Source organism: Idiotropiscis lumnitzeri, unplaced genomic scaffold (genome assembly GCF_059441095.1).
Source record: "Idiotropiscis lumnitzeri isolate Australia: NSW breed Sydney's pygmy pipehorse unplaced genomic scaffold, RoL_Ilum_1.0 HiC_scaffold_35, whole genome shotgun sequence".
NCBI classification, from domain to species: Eukaryota; Metazoa; Chordata; class Actinopteri; order Syngnathiformes; family Syngnathidae; genus Idiotropiscis; species Idiotropiscis lumnitzeri.
In genome coordinates, this window is record NW_028283573.1 from 124,354 (window position 1) to 139,556 (window position 15,203).

Sequence of the window (15,203 nt, forward strand, 5' to 3'; positions counted from 1 at the left end):
GGTCAACCTTGGTTCACAATAGGTGTCAAGAAGCACGATAAAAGTTGGATGAACGGGTGGTGGTCTACAGTTTATTGGTCACATTATTAGTGGGGAAACGTTTTGAAATGGTTTATCTGGGTTAACCGTTTCCGCAAAAACTTTCGGAACAGGGGTGTGGCGGCTATATTTACCCACTGAATGGATGACTAACCTCACTCGAGCAATATCCGTCTGGATTGTTTTTTTTCTGGTAATATCAACATTGTACTGAAGTGTCGGACCACCTCAGTGCACACAAGCAGGCCTGTGACTTTGAAAGGGACACAGCTCTTTTTATATTGGATTCTTCATAAAGCACATACTCCGTACTGTAAGTGCTTTGCCATATCGCAGCTAACAGTAAAAAAAATAAATAAATTAAAAAAAGAAAAAGAGGCAAAATTGCAGTAGTTCTCACTGATTGTTTTTGTTTGTTTTATAAAGTCAGCTAAATAAATGAAATCATGTTGCTTTTGGTCCTGATAGCATCTGCATTCAGTTAGCATTCCGAGCTCTTGTACATTTTTTTTAAGGTGACAAGAAGTGATTTAAGGCTAATCTGATGTCATCCTTCACGTCACGTCAAGAGGGTAATGTTTTTGTATTGTTGCAGTTTGGCGTATTGGGGCCTCATTGAAAACAAGGGAAATTATTTCTTGGAAAGTTTGGAATTGTCATATATTTTAATGTCCTCCTCAATTTGTTTTTTTTTCTGCTAAAGAAAATTCAGTCACCTCATAAATGTCATGTTTTCGCTTAAATTGAGTTATTCTTTTTTTTTTTTCTTATAGAATTATGACTTCAATGTCATACATTCGGGATATTTTTGTAATTCCTGTTTCTCCTTAAAACATGCGTTTATTTTTCTTTTTTAAATTCTTCCCCAAAATCCTTATTTGTGTAATTTACTTTGCCATAAAATAATTTTTCATTATTTTTCTTCTTTTTTTCCCCCGATTCAAATGACTTTTTTCTCCTTAAAAGAGCACATTTATTCTCTAAATTTATTTTTTCAATTGCTCACTTGCCACTTTATTCATTCCCCCCCATCTTAAAATTGCAACATTTCATCCTAAAAAGTCTCCTCTTGAAATGTCAACATTTTCCCCATCCAGAAACCGTCATTCTTGTTATTATATAATTTGAATTCCCATGATAACGTTTATTCCTTTTCAATGCGGCCCACATACTGGATTCAAAATATACATGCAATTTGAAAATACTATGCAACAAAAAAAAAAAAAAAAAGTTCTGTCAAAAGTCTTTGTGCAGGAAATACATGCGGCAGGTTTGCGGTGTTGATAATTACGGTGCATAAAAAACTATAAATGATAATCCAATTTGGTACTCGTCTGCGTGGTAAATATTTTACTTTGGAAAAGCTGTACAGCAAATATACGTAGTAATGTACTGTATTCGTTGTTGCTTTAGCTGCCGGATAATTGTGTTGAATTAATTTGGATTGTATTTTTATACTACGGTTTGTATGTCCACTATGTATGACTAATTCTGCTTGTTTGAACTCAAACAAAAGAGCATCCAGGATACGACGCGTTTGAATATCCATCGATTCCCACTAGGGACATTCCAGTGTGTGCTTGGACACTTTTTTTTTTTTCTTCTAAATATTGAGAGTCACCAAAGCTGCAACCGCCCATCCCTTCATTCATTCATTCATCTTTGTGTCCTACATGGACTTGCAGTTATCTTCTTCCTTATTGTCTTTAAAAAAAAATCATCTCCGCGTTCATACTGTGTTCTCAGGTCATATTATGATGCAAATTGGTTTAACGATCACGTCTCTGTTTAACGTAGAACTTGATTGCAGTCATGAAAATGCAGTATACTCTATGTTGCTTCGTCAGAAGTTAGTTGTATTTTATACCAAAAAAATGCCCTATTAGTAGTCATATTTTTGGGGAGGACAATTATAGTTAATTATTTGTTATCATTTATTTTTGTCCCTTTTTAATCTAATAGTGCATATAATTTTGTATAATTTCCTACTAAAGTGATTCCTTGTCACCGCTTTGTCACCACCTTCCCGCTGCTATACTGGGCTTCTCGTATCTCACCACGCTCGGGAACTGTAATGCTTATTTACTCAACAACAGAGCGTGTAGGCATCTATTAGGGCGATTGTAATTTAATTGTAAAATTTTGAAGATACATTTATATTTAATTATTTCATTCACTGCCATTGACACCCATAAACAATAAAGATCCATCTTAACTGGTTTTATATATCTATCACTGAAAGTTGTTTCGACAACATCAGCTTTACAGATGCCACACTTTGTCCAACCATTATCATTATATGAGGAAATAGTCTATTTTCAAAGACTGTGCCTTACCGTATACACACACGCTTGTCCTAGCAGACATAAAAAGGCGTCCTAACTTTACTGATACACAGTATCAGTGAAGAATTAATGCTTTAAGATAGGTTGAAATTATGTCATGTACACAAAAAGGGCCCAAAACAGCAAAAATGTGACTTGTCTTCCTTTTAAGTGCGTGTGTGCATATATGTTGAAAGGGATTTTTTTTTTCACGACTCAAGGAAACCCGAGTGTTCCTTTGTTCAACTCAGGATACATTAGATGTACTATTCTTGATTTTCTAACTCTTCAATGTCATCTATAGTTCACTGCCTTATCGCGCAACAACAGTACTGATTCACACAACCTTGATTTTTCTTGTCCCAATGGTGGCTAAATGCTACTTTGGGTTGCAGTTGTGTTAGGAATAAGCTGATACGATTTTTTTTTTGTTAGCCTGCTTTTGTGACGAAGGCAACGAGGATGTGAAGTCATTGTGTATTGTGGCTTGGTACAAGATACTGTAAATGTGTATGAGGAATGTATAGTTGGTCATTTAAATGACGCAATAAACTGTCAATGAATGGATTTAAAAAAATATATTCAAAAAGAATTTTTTGCACTTTCATTCTGTCTGACAACACATTACATTGCAGCACAATAATGAAAGAAAGTCCAATTTGCACTTTGAATTATAATGCCTACGTACATGCTATAATCTTAGTAAAATGGAAAACAGGCATAATGTTAATCTTGACTCTATAAACACTGGCCCTCGGACAAAATAAAATAAAATACCCCCCCACACACACATCTTTTTTAAATTCTTCAGAAGACGCTGATTAACATCTAGTAACACTGATAAACTTCAAGCGCTCTCTAGCATTTTGATGTGTTTTCTTGTTGGCCATGAGGTGCACTTGCGTACCCGCTGCATTAGAGGGCGCCCGCTCTCCAGCCTCCCATCATCTTTATGGCTACCACCTTGACGCTTCCTCCACTTCCTATTTCCGGTCTCGTGGTCAACATGGCGGCGTCCATGGCCCGAGTTTGCCGCTATGTATTACGACACCTCTCTAGCGTGCAAACTACAAGCTTTGCACAGAAATGCAAATTTCACCGTTCGGTTTCTGTGGGCAACGGTCTGCTACACGGTCTTAATAAACGCGGAATTGTAAAGGAGTCGTTCCCGGATAACGCGGCGCAAGACAAACTCCCTCGGCTGCTGCAGTCCGCTGCTCAGACCGTGTACTGCGGCTTCGACCCCACGGCCGACAGCCTCCACGTCGGCAACCTGCTCGCCCTCATCGGCCTGCTGCACTTCCGAAGCGCCGGTCATCAGGTGCTCGTTGTTCTCGGCGGGGCCACGGCGCAAATCGGCGACCCGAGCGGAAAAACGAGTGAACGGGAGCGGTTGTCCGCAGACGCCGTGAAGGAGAACACGCGCGGCATCCGCGAAAGCATCCACAGAATTTTCACCAACCACGAAATGCACTTTGACGACGGCTCCAAAAAACCGGGGACCGTGACGGTGCTGAACAACTTGAGCTGGTACAAAGACTGGAACGTGGTGAAGTTCCTGGCGGAGGCCGGGAGACACTTTCGCATGGGCACCATGTTGAGCCGCCACAGCGTCCAGTCCAGGCTGCGCAGCTCGGAGGGAATGAGCCTGACCGAGTTCACCTACCAGGCGTTCCAAGCCTACGACTTCTACCACCTGAACCAAATATACGGCTGCAAGATCCAACTCGGGGGCATCGACCAACTGGGCAACCTCATGTCCGGCCACGACTTCATTCACAAGTAAATACAACTATGATTCCAAAACACTTAATCTCTCAAACTCATTTACCACGTTAATCCTAGAAGTAAATGATATACAGAGTGTTGACAACTGTTCTTAAAACGAGTACCGTATTTTCCGGACTATAAAGCGCTACTTTTTTCTTAGATTTTGAACGAATACAATGGTGTGGCTTTTCTGTGGATTTTTTTTTTAATGGATCATTGTAATGTTTTGTTTGCATTTCACATTTAAGACATGGTGTAAATTAAGTTTATGCTGATTAATTTTTGACTGATTCATATTTAGAGGTTGAACATGATTTTGGTGTGTCGATGTTTGTACGTAACGGTATCAATCTAAGGTACAATAACTTACCTGATGTGTTTTTTCTTGCAGAATGAGCGGTGAGGAGGTGTACGGCCTCACCCTCCCGCTGGTCACCAGCACGACGGGGGACAAGCTGGGCAAGACGGCGGGGAACGCCGTGTGGCTCAACCGCGACAGGACGTCTCCCTTCGAGCTCTACCAGTTTTTCCTCCGGCAGCCTGACGCCAGCGTGGAAAGGTGGGTGAGGTGCCGCCAGAAGCTAACAACTAAGTAGCGCCTTTGTATAGGACTCGTCTATTTTGCCTGAAGGTACCTGAAGCTTTTCACCTTCCTGCCACTGCCCGAGGTGGAGAGCGTGATGGCGCAGCAGCGAGCAGATCCTGGTAAGCGGCTGGCACATAAACGACTGGCAGCGGAGGTGACAAAGCTGGTACATGGGAAGGATGGCCTCGAGAGTGCCAAGAGGTCAGAAGCCTCTCCACTCCATATCATGTTAATTTTAGCCAAGCCAACCACTATTTTGGCCTTGTTGTTGCTTGTTCAAGTTTAAAAAAAAAAACAAAAAACTGTGCCTGATGTTTCCTGCAGATGCACCAACACTCTGTACCACAGCAGCGTGCAGGCGCTGGAGGAGATGAGCGACTTGGAGCTGCAGGAGCTTTTCCGAGAGGCTCCCTTCCATGAGCTGCTACTGGAGCCGGGGACCACGGTCATCGACGCGTGCCGCAGGGTCGATGCCATCCCGGAGGGTCCCAAAGGGTGGGTTAAGCATGCGCGCGTGCACGCTGAGCTTTAATAGATAGCCTCCTGCTATGTGGCGGGTCAAAATGAGCCCATTTAAAAATATGAAATAAAATAAAACATTTTCATAAAGTTTGAAAAGAAATAATAATAATAATAGTAATACATTCAATTTGCAAGCGCCTTTCAAGATCCTCAAGGACACTGTACATCACTAAAAGCAATTAAGACCAAACTGCTCAAAGTGAGAAAATTAAATCATACTTATGATAATAATAAAAAAGTAAATTTAAAAAAAATAGAGAAGAGGAATTAATGTTTTCTTTATTTTCATATCCTATCCACCCTCATGCATGGCATTTTAAAACTTTTAAAAAATGATTATAAAGCTTAATGAATGCTTAGTAATGTGTTGCTGTGTATTGTTTTATTTATTTTTTTTCATCATCAACATCCCCCATGAGTCAAACTCATGAATATTTCTGGCTTAGTCAAGAGAAAAACCTAACAGCAGGTTTAAAGGCACAGTTGAACCCATAAACCGAGCGAGAAAGCAGCATTTTTCAGGTTCCATTGCATTTGAGCAACCAGATGGATAATAAAAGCCGTAACGACGCTGGCTGCAACCAACAAAACAGTCATTTCCCATTGAAGACCGAGCTAATTCCATATACTTAAAATATCGTCAGCGCCTGAGAGTGGCGTCAGGCAGGTCTTCACCGCACTCCATTCACAAAAGCGCTCATTTCAGCCCCTGGAAGTCAGCCATCTCTTGACTGTCACGCCATCGCTCCGCCGTATTTCAGACGACAGTGGCGTGGGAATTGATTGCTCGCGCTGACTTGAACGCTTTATATTTGGCAAACTCTTGTGTGTGTGCAGGTATCGGATGGTTTCGGAGGGAGCCGTGTGGCTCAACCAACAGCGGACTGACAACCCGGAGCAGGTGCTGATCCACAAACTCCACATCCTGGCCAACGGGCTCACGCTGGTCCGAGTGGGCAAGAGAAACTTCTATATTATCAAATGGCTCCGTCTCTGAAAGGTGTGACTTTTTTTGGCATACAAATATTGTACAGAAATTATGTAGATCTTTAACTCTGGTTATTAAAATGATTTTATATAAATTTTGCCTTTTGCTTGCTCACTTTTAAGATGCCACTTGAAGTTTTTTGCGAGATGAACAGCAGGGGGAGGCCTTGACCTAAACATGAAATGGTGGAAAAAACGCAGCCTGCTCGAACAGGTTGAAGAGCTCATACTGAAGTCAATGACACCCTTTTTTGTTTTTTGCTTTCATCGCTATTGAAAGAGTTTTAATGCCTTAAAATGTATGTGACCAAAATAGGTTTAGCTTACAAAATCACAAATAGTTTATTACAATGCCTCACTAAAGGATAGTATTAATTTGAACTCTTTAGGCCTCAAGGATGAAATGTATTTTATTTTGTGGGGGGGCGTGTGCTGTTTGAGGGTAATGTATAATCCATCTTGAACACAGCTCAAGAAAATCCCGACATAGAGCTCTACAATGCCATACAAGTGTGATTGTAAAAAATGTGGGACGTGTACAATTTGTGGCACGTGGGCTTCCAAAATATTCACTGAAATGGATGTTGAAACTGTGCACAATGTCTGAAATTACTTTTTAATCCAGAACAGTACATTTGTTGAGTCGAGAAGTGTTCATATTGCAAGTATGCAAATTGTTATAGTGTCTCGCAATAATCAAAGTTGTTTTCATGATTGTGGTACTTGGACAGCTAAGTATTTTTTGAGGTGCTGCTCGTAAAACGTTCTAGAATCACTGTCAAGAGAGAACAATCAAATGTGAAGATATATAGTGTCCAAGAAGGGACATGATCCCGGACATTAAGTATTTTTATCTGACTCGTCATTCTTTAAAAGATGGATTACAAAAATCGATCATGGCAGGTTTGTTCTTTGTTTTTTTTTTGTTTTGGGTGGTGTTGTTTTTTAATATCACGTGACAAAAAATCGTTTCAGGACTGCAATCTGCCACTCCGATAGACGCCAAGTAGTCTCTGTACGCCAATCGTGATGAAAATCGTAAATTCTTTGATACGTCACAGGTTAACGACTTTTATTATATATTTTTTATGAGCGCATGTAACATTGAGAAAAACAAACAAGGTGGCTGGTTGCCCCCCCCATCTTGCGTGGGCCACTTTAAGAGAAATGGGCGGGCTTAAAACCATTTGGACCAATGAGAAATGGCCTTTCTATTTGAACAGCGGCCTGCCTGTCAGTCATTACCCTTGTCCCCGCCCCTCCCTCTCTACTCTGCAGAGGAGCTCTCAAACTCTCAAAAGCCAATCGCCATATTGGCTTCGGGGAAGCTCCTGTCTGCGCTTTCGTCTTCTGGTTTGTTTTTTTTCCCTCCAGTGGATTTAAAGTGACAAGAAGCGGCTGCGATTTGACGGAGGCGACGCCGAGCAATCGCGGTTGACGTTTGGATGGCGTGAACGGCGTTTTCCCCTCTTCTTCACCCTACGTCGCATTAGATTTTTTTCCATTTTTTTTGGATCTTACCCAGCGAAGAGTTGTTGTTTTTTCCACCCCGAAAAAAGTGGACGCTCCCGGCTGTTTTCGTGCTTCTTACTCGGTGGTGCAGGGGCGTGGGGGGATTAAAACAGGGAGAAAAAAAACAAACAAAAAAAGATGTCCGATGTTCGACTTTCCAGCGGCAGTCCGACGTTGGAGCGGAGCGAACCGCGTTTGTCGGAACACCCAAAGCCGTCCGCCTGCCGGATTCTCTTTGGTTCGGTGGACCACGACGAGCTCCGGCGGGATTTAAAGGGACACCTGCGGGAGCTGGAGGAGGCCTCCGCCGCCAAGTGGAGCTTCGATTTCGCCTCGCACAGCCCACTGGAAAACAACGCCGGGATCCGCTGGGAGCTGGTGGACTGTTGCGACGTGCCGGACTTCTATACGCGTCCGCCTCGGCTGGAGCGAGGGGGGTCGGGGAATAACCGTGTGGATGTAAACGGGAATCACCGCTGTGTTGTGGGCGAGCCCGCGGAAGAGCGAGCCGGTGGGCCCGGGTCGTGCCCGGAGCAGTGCACCGCGATGAGGAAAAGACCTGGCTGTCACGGTACTTAAACCCCCAACCGGACTACTCCACATTTTGTGTCCTCCCATTTTTTTTGACACTTTTAAATGTTTTTCCCAGAGCCCTCACCCCAAAGTAAGAGGTCGCACAGCAGCCCGACTGAGTATCCGAACCGGAGTCGCTCCGCCGAACACACGCCCAGAAAGAGCAGCGGAAGCCCGAGGAGGCAAACGTGAAACGCACGGTGAGGGTTTGTTTTGCTTCAAATTCACTCCACATCCGTTTTTGTTTTAATGATTTTTATTATTTATTTTAATTGTTTTTTTTTAGAGTCACGAGATTCCCTTCACAGCTACTGCTTATAATAAATGTAAAAAGTTCAACTTTTTGTGAATAGACAAACAAACAACTCGCTGATCTTAAGAGGTGAAATTCGGGTGTTACCTCGGACCAAAAAAATAAATAAATAACGTACGTGACTGTAAAAATGGTGTTATAATGCAAGTGCTCGTAATAATAATAGTCGTTGTAGTGTTGTTTTGACAAGGCTATTACCGCGCACGCGCACGCGGCGCGCGTACGTTTTTTTTCTTGCTGCACCTGGTTGGTAAAGTTGTAAACAACTGGCGTGCGCGGCCGAGAGCGTAGTAGTAGTAGTCGTAGTAGTAGTCGTAGTAACACGTCAGCAGCCACTGCCCTCATGCGCGTGCACGCGGGGGAGGTGGGGGTGCGTGCACATCTGTCTACGCCCGTCTGCGCTTTACTCCAAACTTGCATTTATTTATTGCATTTTTTTGGGTGGTTGGGTGTCCTTTTGTGTGGTTAATTGCATTTTTTTTAAAAAGTATTTTTGCTGTGTGCGCTTTGCACGCTCTTCTGCTTCAAAATGTTCGTGACGCAGCAGCCTCCTCGTTTGCTTGTTATGTCACCGTGGAGAGCTGTTGTATAATTGTGGCTGGCGGGGGTCATTATTCGGAGTGCTTCTTTTGCAAGAATAGTAATAGTTGATTTCTGCGTTTGATGGTCTAGTTTTTAAAGTGCAACTTTCTTGCAGGGTGCTAGTCTGTGTTGTAATAATTAATCAGAACTATATAAGCCTTTTAATTCACTTTAGAGACTTTTGAAGAGCTTTGTTTTGTTTTTTTAATTTTTTAAACATTTGAGTTTTAATCAAGTATGTTGGTGTAATTTCCCTGATTAGCTCTAGATTTATTGCCTTTTAATTAGAATGGTTGAATTCCCAGTGAGAATTTTCCAATTTTGGTTAAAAATCACAAGATAACTTCTTATCGCGTATGGTTTGCTCCATGGAGAACTTTTGAAATTCTGTTTAGGGTTTTGTAGTGCTTAAAATATTAATGCTACATGGCTGTTATTCTAATGTTGCGGCATTTAATTTGTTGTTTACTCAATTTTCCCTGTTGTATTTAGGTTCCATGCCGCTCTAATGATTAAGAATAAATTCATAAATAATGCAGTTAGGTCTGAAATTGAGAATAACTCCTCGTCTGTTTTTTTTCCCCCTCCCTCTCACAGAGCTGAAGATGCATTTCCTCGGCGTACGTTGGGGGGGGACCCTCCAGTGTTTGCCCACTTATTTTGGTTTGTTCGTTTGTTTTCTCGTTTTGGAAGAAGAGGAAGTACACACATTATGAGAAACATATCAGCTCTCCTCGAGGATGCTGTTGAAGCACTGATTAAGAAGAACACTAAAAAAAACAAAACAAGTTGTGGCACTCAAAAGAAAATTATTGTTTTTTTTTTTTGTTGTTAAAGTTACTGCCTCTGAAAAGCAGTCGATGTAGCAGTGTGCAATTCGGTTTGATTTCTGTTCTTTTGCTCCTTTTTGTACTACCTGTGTGTGTGTATATAAATTATAATTTCCATATGTAGCACATAAGACAACATTGTGATTTGAATATATATATATGTATATGTATATGTATATATATATATATATATATATATATATATATATATATATATATATATGTATATGTATATGTATATGTGTATATATATATGTATATGTGTATATATATATGTATATGTATATGTATATGTATATATATATATATGTATATGTATATGTATATATATATATATGTATATGTATATGTATATATATATATATGTATATGTATATGTATATATATATATATATGTATATATATATATATATATGTATATATATATATATATGTATATATATATATATATATATATATATATGTATATATATATATATATATATGTATATATATATGTATATATGTATATATATATGTATGTATATATATATATATATATATATATATCGAGATGTGTGAATTTTGATTTGACTTGAAGAATTGCAGTGTAGTTTGAGCTCCAAAATGCTGTTTTATTTACTGAAAGGCAGTTTTGACTTTGACACACACATACAAAATATATATATATATTTTTTTTTTTCAGTTTCTTAGCAGTGTATCTTCACACTTCCAAACTTGTCAGTGAAGAACGGTACAAATGTAGCGACTATTTTATGTTCCCTTAACAGGATTGCAAAGTTATTTAACTGGCCCCAATACTTGTGATGGAGATTTTTTTTTTTCTTTATTTTTTTTTTTAAATGAAGTTTCTCAGAATCTGATTTCCTCTCGTGTTTCTTGCACACCTCAGATTTAATCCCAACGGCGTGATGGAGTAGTGAGGTACTTTTTGAGGAAAAACAAAAACGGCGCGCAAGGGTTGTAGGTTGCGTGTTGAAAGTCCTCCTCTTTGTCAAGTCACCTGCCTTAATCCTGGTTTGAATGTTCTTACAAGACCAAACTGATGGCCGCCAAGTGCTTCTTTTTTGACTTCACATAGTTTGACTTTGTGATAACCTTGAACTAAATCTGCATTTATAATTTGGTGTGTGTTTAGCCTGCTGAGGATGCTTTTGTTAGCATCTAGAAGCCTTTTTTTTTTTTTTTTTTTTTTTTTTTTGGGTGGCCTAATGTTCCGACTCCAGTGTCAAACTGGACCAGACGGAGGAACACCAGCTCGTCTCAGAAATGCAGTCACTATTGCCTGTGTATTTTTGTGTAAATATTTCCTTTGTACATTATTTTGTAAGAAACGTAAAAACGAAACAAAAAAAAACACAGAAATTAGACTAACTTATTTATGTCAAGCTTTTTTTTTTAATGTAGAATTTAAAAAAAAAAAAACAATTTTTTTTTTGATTCACGGTTATCCAAAGTGGCATTTACTTTATTATTATTATTATAATTGTATTATTTTTTAAAAGCATACTCGGGTAGTTTTCTCTTTTTTTTCTCTTATCAACAAGGTTGCAAACTGAGCCTAATAAGATATTTTGATGTGCATTTTTTTGTAAAGTGTGGTCATAAAATATGTTGCAATCAATTAAAAAAAAAGTTTAAATTGCATCGAAATGTACTTATTTATTTAATAATTTATTTTGTTTTTTTTGTTTCGTCTGTGTGTGTGTGTGTCATTTATTGAATTTGTAAAAGGTCCCATTTCGATTAGGAGAGCAGGCTGATGATTGACAGGAGGTTACCCCTTTTGATTTGGCATGGCAGAAGTTCACATCCTCCAACGAAGAGTCAAACAAAACAGTCAACTTTAAAAAAAAATAAAAATAAATTCAAAATGACACAATGTCAGCGTAACAACAAAAATTGTCGTTTACGAATATCTCAGTAAAGATCAAAGTCGAGTTGATCCATTTTAAGTCTTAATCTGGATCTCAACTTTAATTTATGACTTCCCATCCTCCTCTCCAATTTTTATTGTATTATTTGTTTCATATACTCTTTAAAATGCATCATGGGCGCCTTATCTAGTTTCTGCCACAAATCAATTTCCTTCATCAGCCCTCCAAAAGCAGGACACATTATAACAATGCCAAAACGTCTCAAGGACTCCGTGGAGCAAAAAACGACATCCATCAAACTCAACTCATCTCCAAATATTTAACTTTCTTTGTGGGCAAAATATGACATAAAACCTAAAAAAAAAAAAAGTGCGATTGGAAGTGCATTTAAATAACGATTAAAGATTGCACCCTATTTCAATTGTGTGTGTAAATGAATACCCAATAATGAAATGTTCCTTTTATTTTGTTAATTCTTTCTTTTCCCTTTGTTGTCGAACGTTTGCTGTCGTTGACGAAGGCGCTCGGTCGGAAGACACTCCGCCAGTGTCTTCTGTTGTCGCCCCACTTCCTGTTTCCTGTGAGCCAACCGCAGGAAGCCACCTGCAGCCGTGTGTGCGTTTGTGCGTTTGTGTGTGAGTTGGGCCCACAAGTCAGGGTCCACTCCTGAAGTGTGCAGGTGGGTAACCTCAGCTCAAGCCATCCACCCCCATCCTGAGCCGGGCCGGGCCGGGCCCATTGTCCCAGTGTGTGGGCCTTTGTATGGAGGGCCATTGTGAGGGGCCAGGGGCCGGCCACTGTTGTGTCTGGGCCTTCTCGGTGCAGACAAAGGTGGGGGCCCCGTTTACCCGCCCCAACCTCAGACTGACTGCTTGACTAGTTGGCTTGCTGGTTGACTAACTGACTCCAAATGTGTGTGTGTGTGTGTGCGCGCGTGTCCGTCAACCTGTAATGTCATGTCTAATATTGGATATTGCACAAAAATTCTATTTGTTTCTTATGTAGCCCCAGACATGATCGCTCAATCGGTGTTATGGATGCACAAAGTAGGTCAAATGTAGGCAAAAAAGTATTTTGGGGCAAGTAATTCGGAATAAGCCGCACACAAATACTAATTTGAAGCTATAAAATAAATTAATAGTGCGTGCTAATAGAAGACATCCGGAGGCGAGCTCAACACAGACGCAATAATTACGCAGTGACGATAAAAATGTTGAGCGTGCTAAAAATTGCCTTGGTGTTGTAGCGTGCTAGCTTTGTTGATTTAATGGCCCCTTTTCCACCAGTCCCTTTTGAGATGGTGAAATAGTTTACTAACATTAAATAGTGAAAGTATTAAGTTGTTGTGAAATATAAATCAAGTTGAATTGTATTATATTGCCTTTATTAGTCCCACAATGGGGAAATTCGAGATTCGAACCCAGGCCTCCTGGGGAGACTGGGTCCTGAACGCGGCGCCTTAGACCACTCGGCCATCCTGGCAGTTAGTTGCATCACTAAATAGCAAGTTGTGTTCATTAGCTAGTTCGCTACATAGATACATCAAGATTTCCACTCTCACAGGATTTACCACTTAAACAATATAATTGATAATGGATAATAGAATGATTTTATTTTTCGAAATGTTTTGTGTCGTAACGTGTACACAACTACTTTTGTCCGCTGACTAATCATCAACTAGCAAGCTAGAACGTCAACTAGCAAGATAGACAATTAGCTATCTATCTAAAATGTTTTGTTTTCCACTTTCTCAAAGCTTGAACTCTTTCACAAAAGCACTACTCGTGGAATGATTTGATATTTTGTTTTTATTATTTTGTATATATATTATGCCATCAAGTGTGAAACAGCCACTTTTACAACTGACAAATCATCATTAGCATGCTAGCCAACTACCGCTGTAGAAACACAATTTTAATCAATAATTGAATTAAATAATGCTCTGACACAAGTTTACAAACATAATTTTTTTTTTTTTTTTACAGCAATGATGTAAATGAATAAACACTATTTAAATGTTTGCATGTGGATGGACTATTTACTCTCAAAATTGAGTTAATGCAACTTCCCTGGTTTTGGACACTTGGATAAACATGAAGATGGACTTTATTGCTGAGGAAGCAGCACACGACGAGGCTCCTTATAAGGAATTAGAAATAACATGATCATTATAGCTTTGCTAAATCAAAAAGCCGAGAACTGCATTTACACTTTGACTGATTTCCCCACCACCTCATTGTCGTGTGTGACATGGTTGTGCCTAAAAAAAAAAAAAACAACATCAAGCGAAGAGGTCGAAGTACAGCCACGATGATGCAATAGTGGCTCATCTTGCGCGAGGAAAAGTCACTTCTTCTCGTCACAGTCCATTAGCGCCACCCTAACCTGACCACAGCCAGCTTTGAGGAAATTCCAGCAAAGAACCCCAGACCGTCCTTTTCCTCGCAATGTCTGCAGCAAGTGTCCCCACTTCCTGGTTATCGTTTCCTGTTAGCCTCCCCAGCACTTCATATAAAGCCGCAAGTTCCTCTTCACGCTTCCTGACTGCGTCATCAGGCTAGGGCAGCTAGGCCATTGCTGCTTACTTTAAACGTTGTCGTAGCAATTAGCTTGATCATGTCATTTCTCATGAGTCATGCTGCTCACTTTTTTCTCTTTCTCTTTGTATAGACGCCTGAAAAGAAAAAAAAAAAGCTTTCTGTGATGTCTAAAAATGGGTGGCTTTTACTGCTTAACATGAGTTATTATATATTGCATATTATAATAAATATTATATTATTTTGTTACATTATTAAAACATAACATATTATTAAAATTTTATTGCATATTTAACATATGCAACATTAATCAGAATGCCGTAATTCAACTTATGGGGCTGCATATTTTTCTTAAGAAGCCGTAAATACAAATGAACGAATGGACAAGCACCATTTGCATTACGTGTGGATTGTAAACAAAACATTTTTGGTCGTTGATAAAAAGAAAAAAAGGCCAATTAAAATTTAGTTTCAGCAAATTGAGAAATATTAAAATAGGTTTCATTAAATGGCAACGATATAAGATTATTATTTTTGAACCAGGGAAAATAAAACTTTTCTTTAATTAAAATAAATAAATAAATAAGGTCCAAATAAAAATAACTAAATACTTGGGCCATTGGAGAAAAAAAATAAAATAAACATAAATTAATAAATAAATAAACAAATGAAAAGGAATTCAAATAAATTCAAATAAATTAAAATGAATTAAAATAAAATAAAATAACATAAAATAAAAATGTATTTTAGT

The 15,203-nt window shown here is 39.3% G+C and overlaps 2 protein-coding genes across 3 annotated transcripts; both read left to right on the top strand.

Moving 5' to 3' along the window:
* The first annotated feature begins 3,356 nt into the window (after positions 1-3,356).
* On the top strand, positions 3,357-6,942 carry yars2 (tyrosyl-tRNA synthetase 2, mitochondrial). 2 transcript variants are annotated; one of them, XM_088287231.1, is made up of 6 exons: positions 3,357-4,145; positions 4,525-4,692; positions 4,765-4,920; positions 5,044-5,214; positions 6,079-6,241; positions 6,352-6,942. In XM_088287231.1, the coding sequence occupies exons 1-5, from the start codon at positions 3,370-3,372 to the stop codon at positions 6,236-6,238; spliced, it is 1,431 nt and encodes a 476-aa protein (XP_088143357.1). In that variant the 5' UTR covers positions 3,357-3,369; the 3' UTR covers positions 6,239-6,241; positions 6,352-6,942. The 2 variants fall into 2 exon arrangements, with proteins under 2 accessions (XP_088143357.1, XP_088143356.1); XM_088287230.1 differs by lacking the exon at positions 6,352-6,942 and having other exon boundaries at positions 6,079-6,323.
* Positions 6,943-7,495: 553 nt separating this feature from the next.
* Positions 7,496-10,257, top strand: cdkn1bb (cyclin dependent kinase inhibitor 1Bb). The gene is made up of 3 exons (XM_088287307.1): positions 7,496-8,311; positions 8,390-8,513; positions 9,806-10,257. Exons 1-2 carry the CDS (start codon positions 7,879-7,881, stop codon positions 8,503-8,505), a joined length of 549 nt encoding a protein of 182 aa, XP_088143433.1. The 5' UTR covers positions 7,496-7,878; the 3' UTR covers positions 8,506-8,513; positions 9,806-10,257.
* Positions 10,258-15,203: the final 4,946 nt, after the last annotated feature.

Coding starts and splice junctions, on each gene's coding strand:
- yars2 (XM_088287231.1), top strand. CDS start 3,370: ATGGCGGCGTCCATGGCCCGAGTTTGCCGCTATGTATTACGACACCTC. Junction 4,921..5,043: donor GGCCTCGAGAGTGCCAAGAG/GTCAGAAGCCTC, acceptor TGTTTCCTGCAG/ATGCACCAACACTCTGTACC. Junction 5,215..6,078: donor ATCCCGGAGGGTCCCAAAGG/GTGGGTTAAGCA, acceptor GTGTGTGTGCAG/GTATCGGATGGTTTCGGAGG.
- cdkn1bb (XM_088287307.1), top strand. CDS start 7,879: ATGTCCGATGTTCGACTTTCCAGCGGCAGTCCGACGTTGGAGCGGAGC. Junction 8,312..8,389: donor GAAAAGACCTGGCTGTCACG/GTACTTAAACCC, acceptor TGTTTTTCCCAG/AGCCCTCACCCCAAAGTAAG.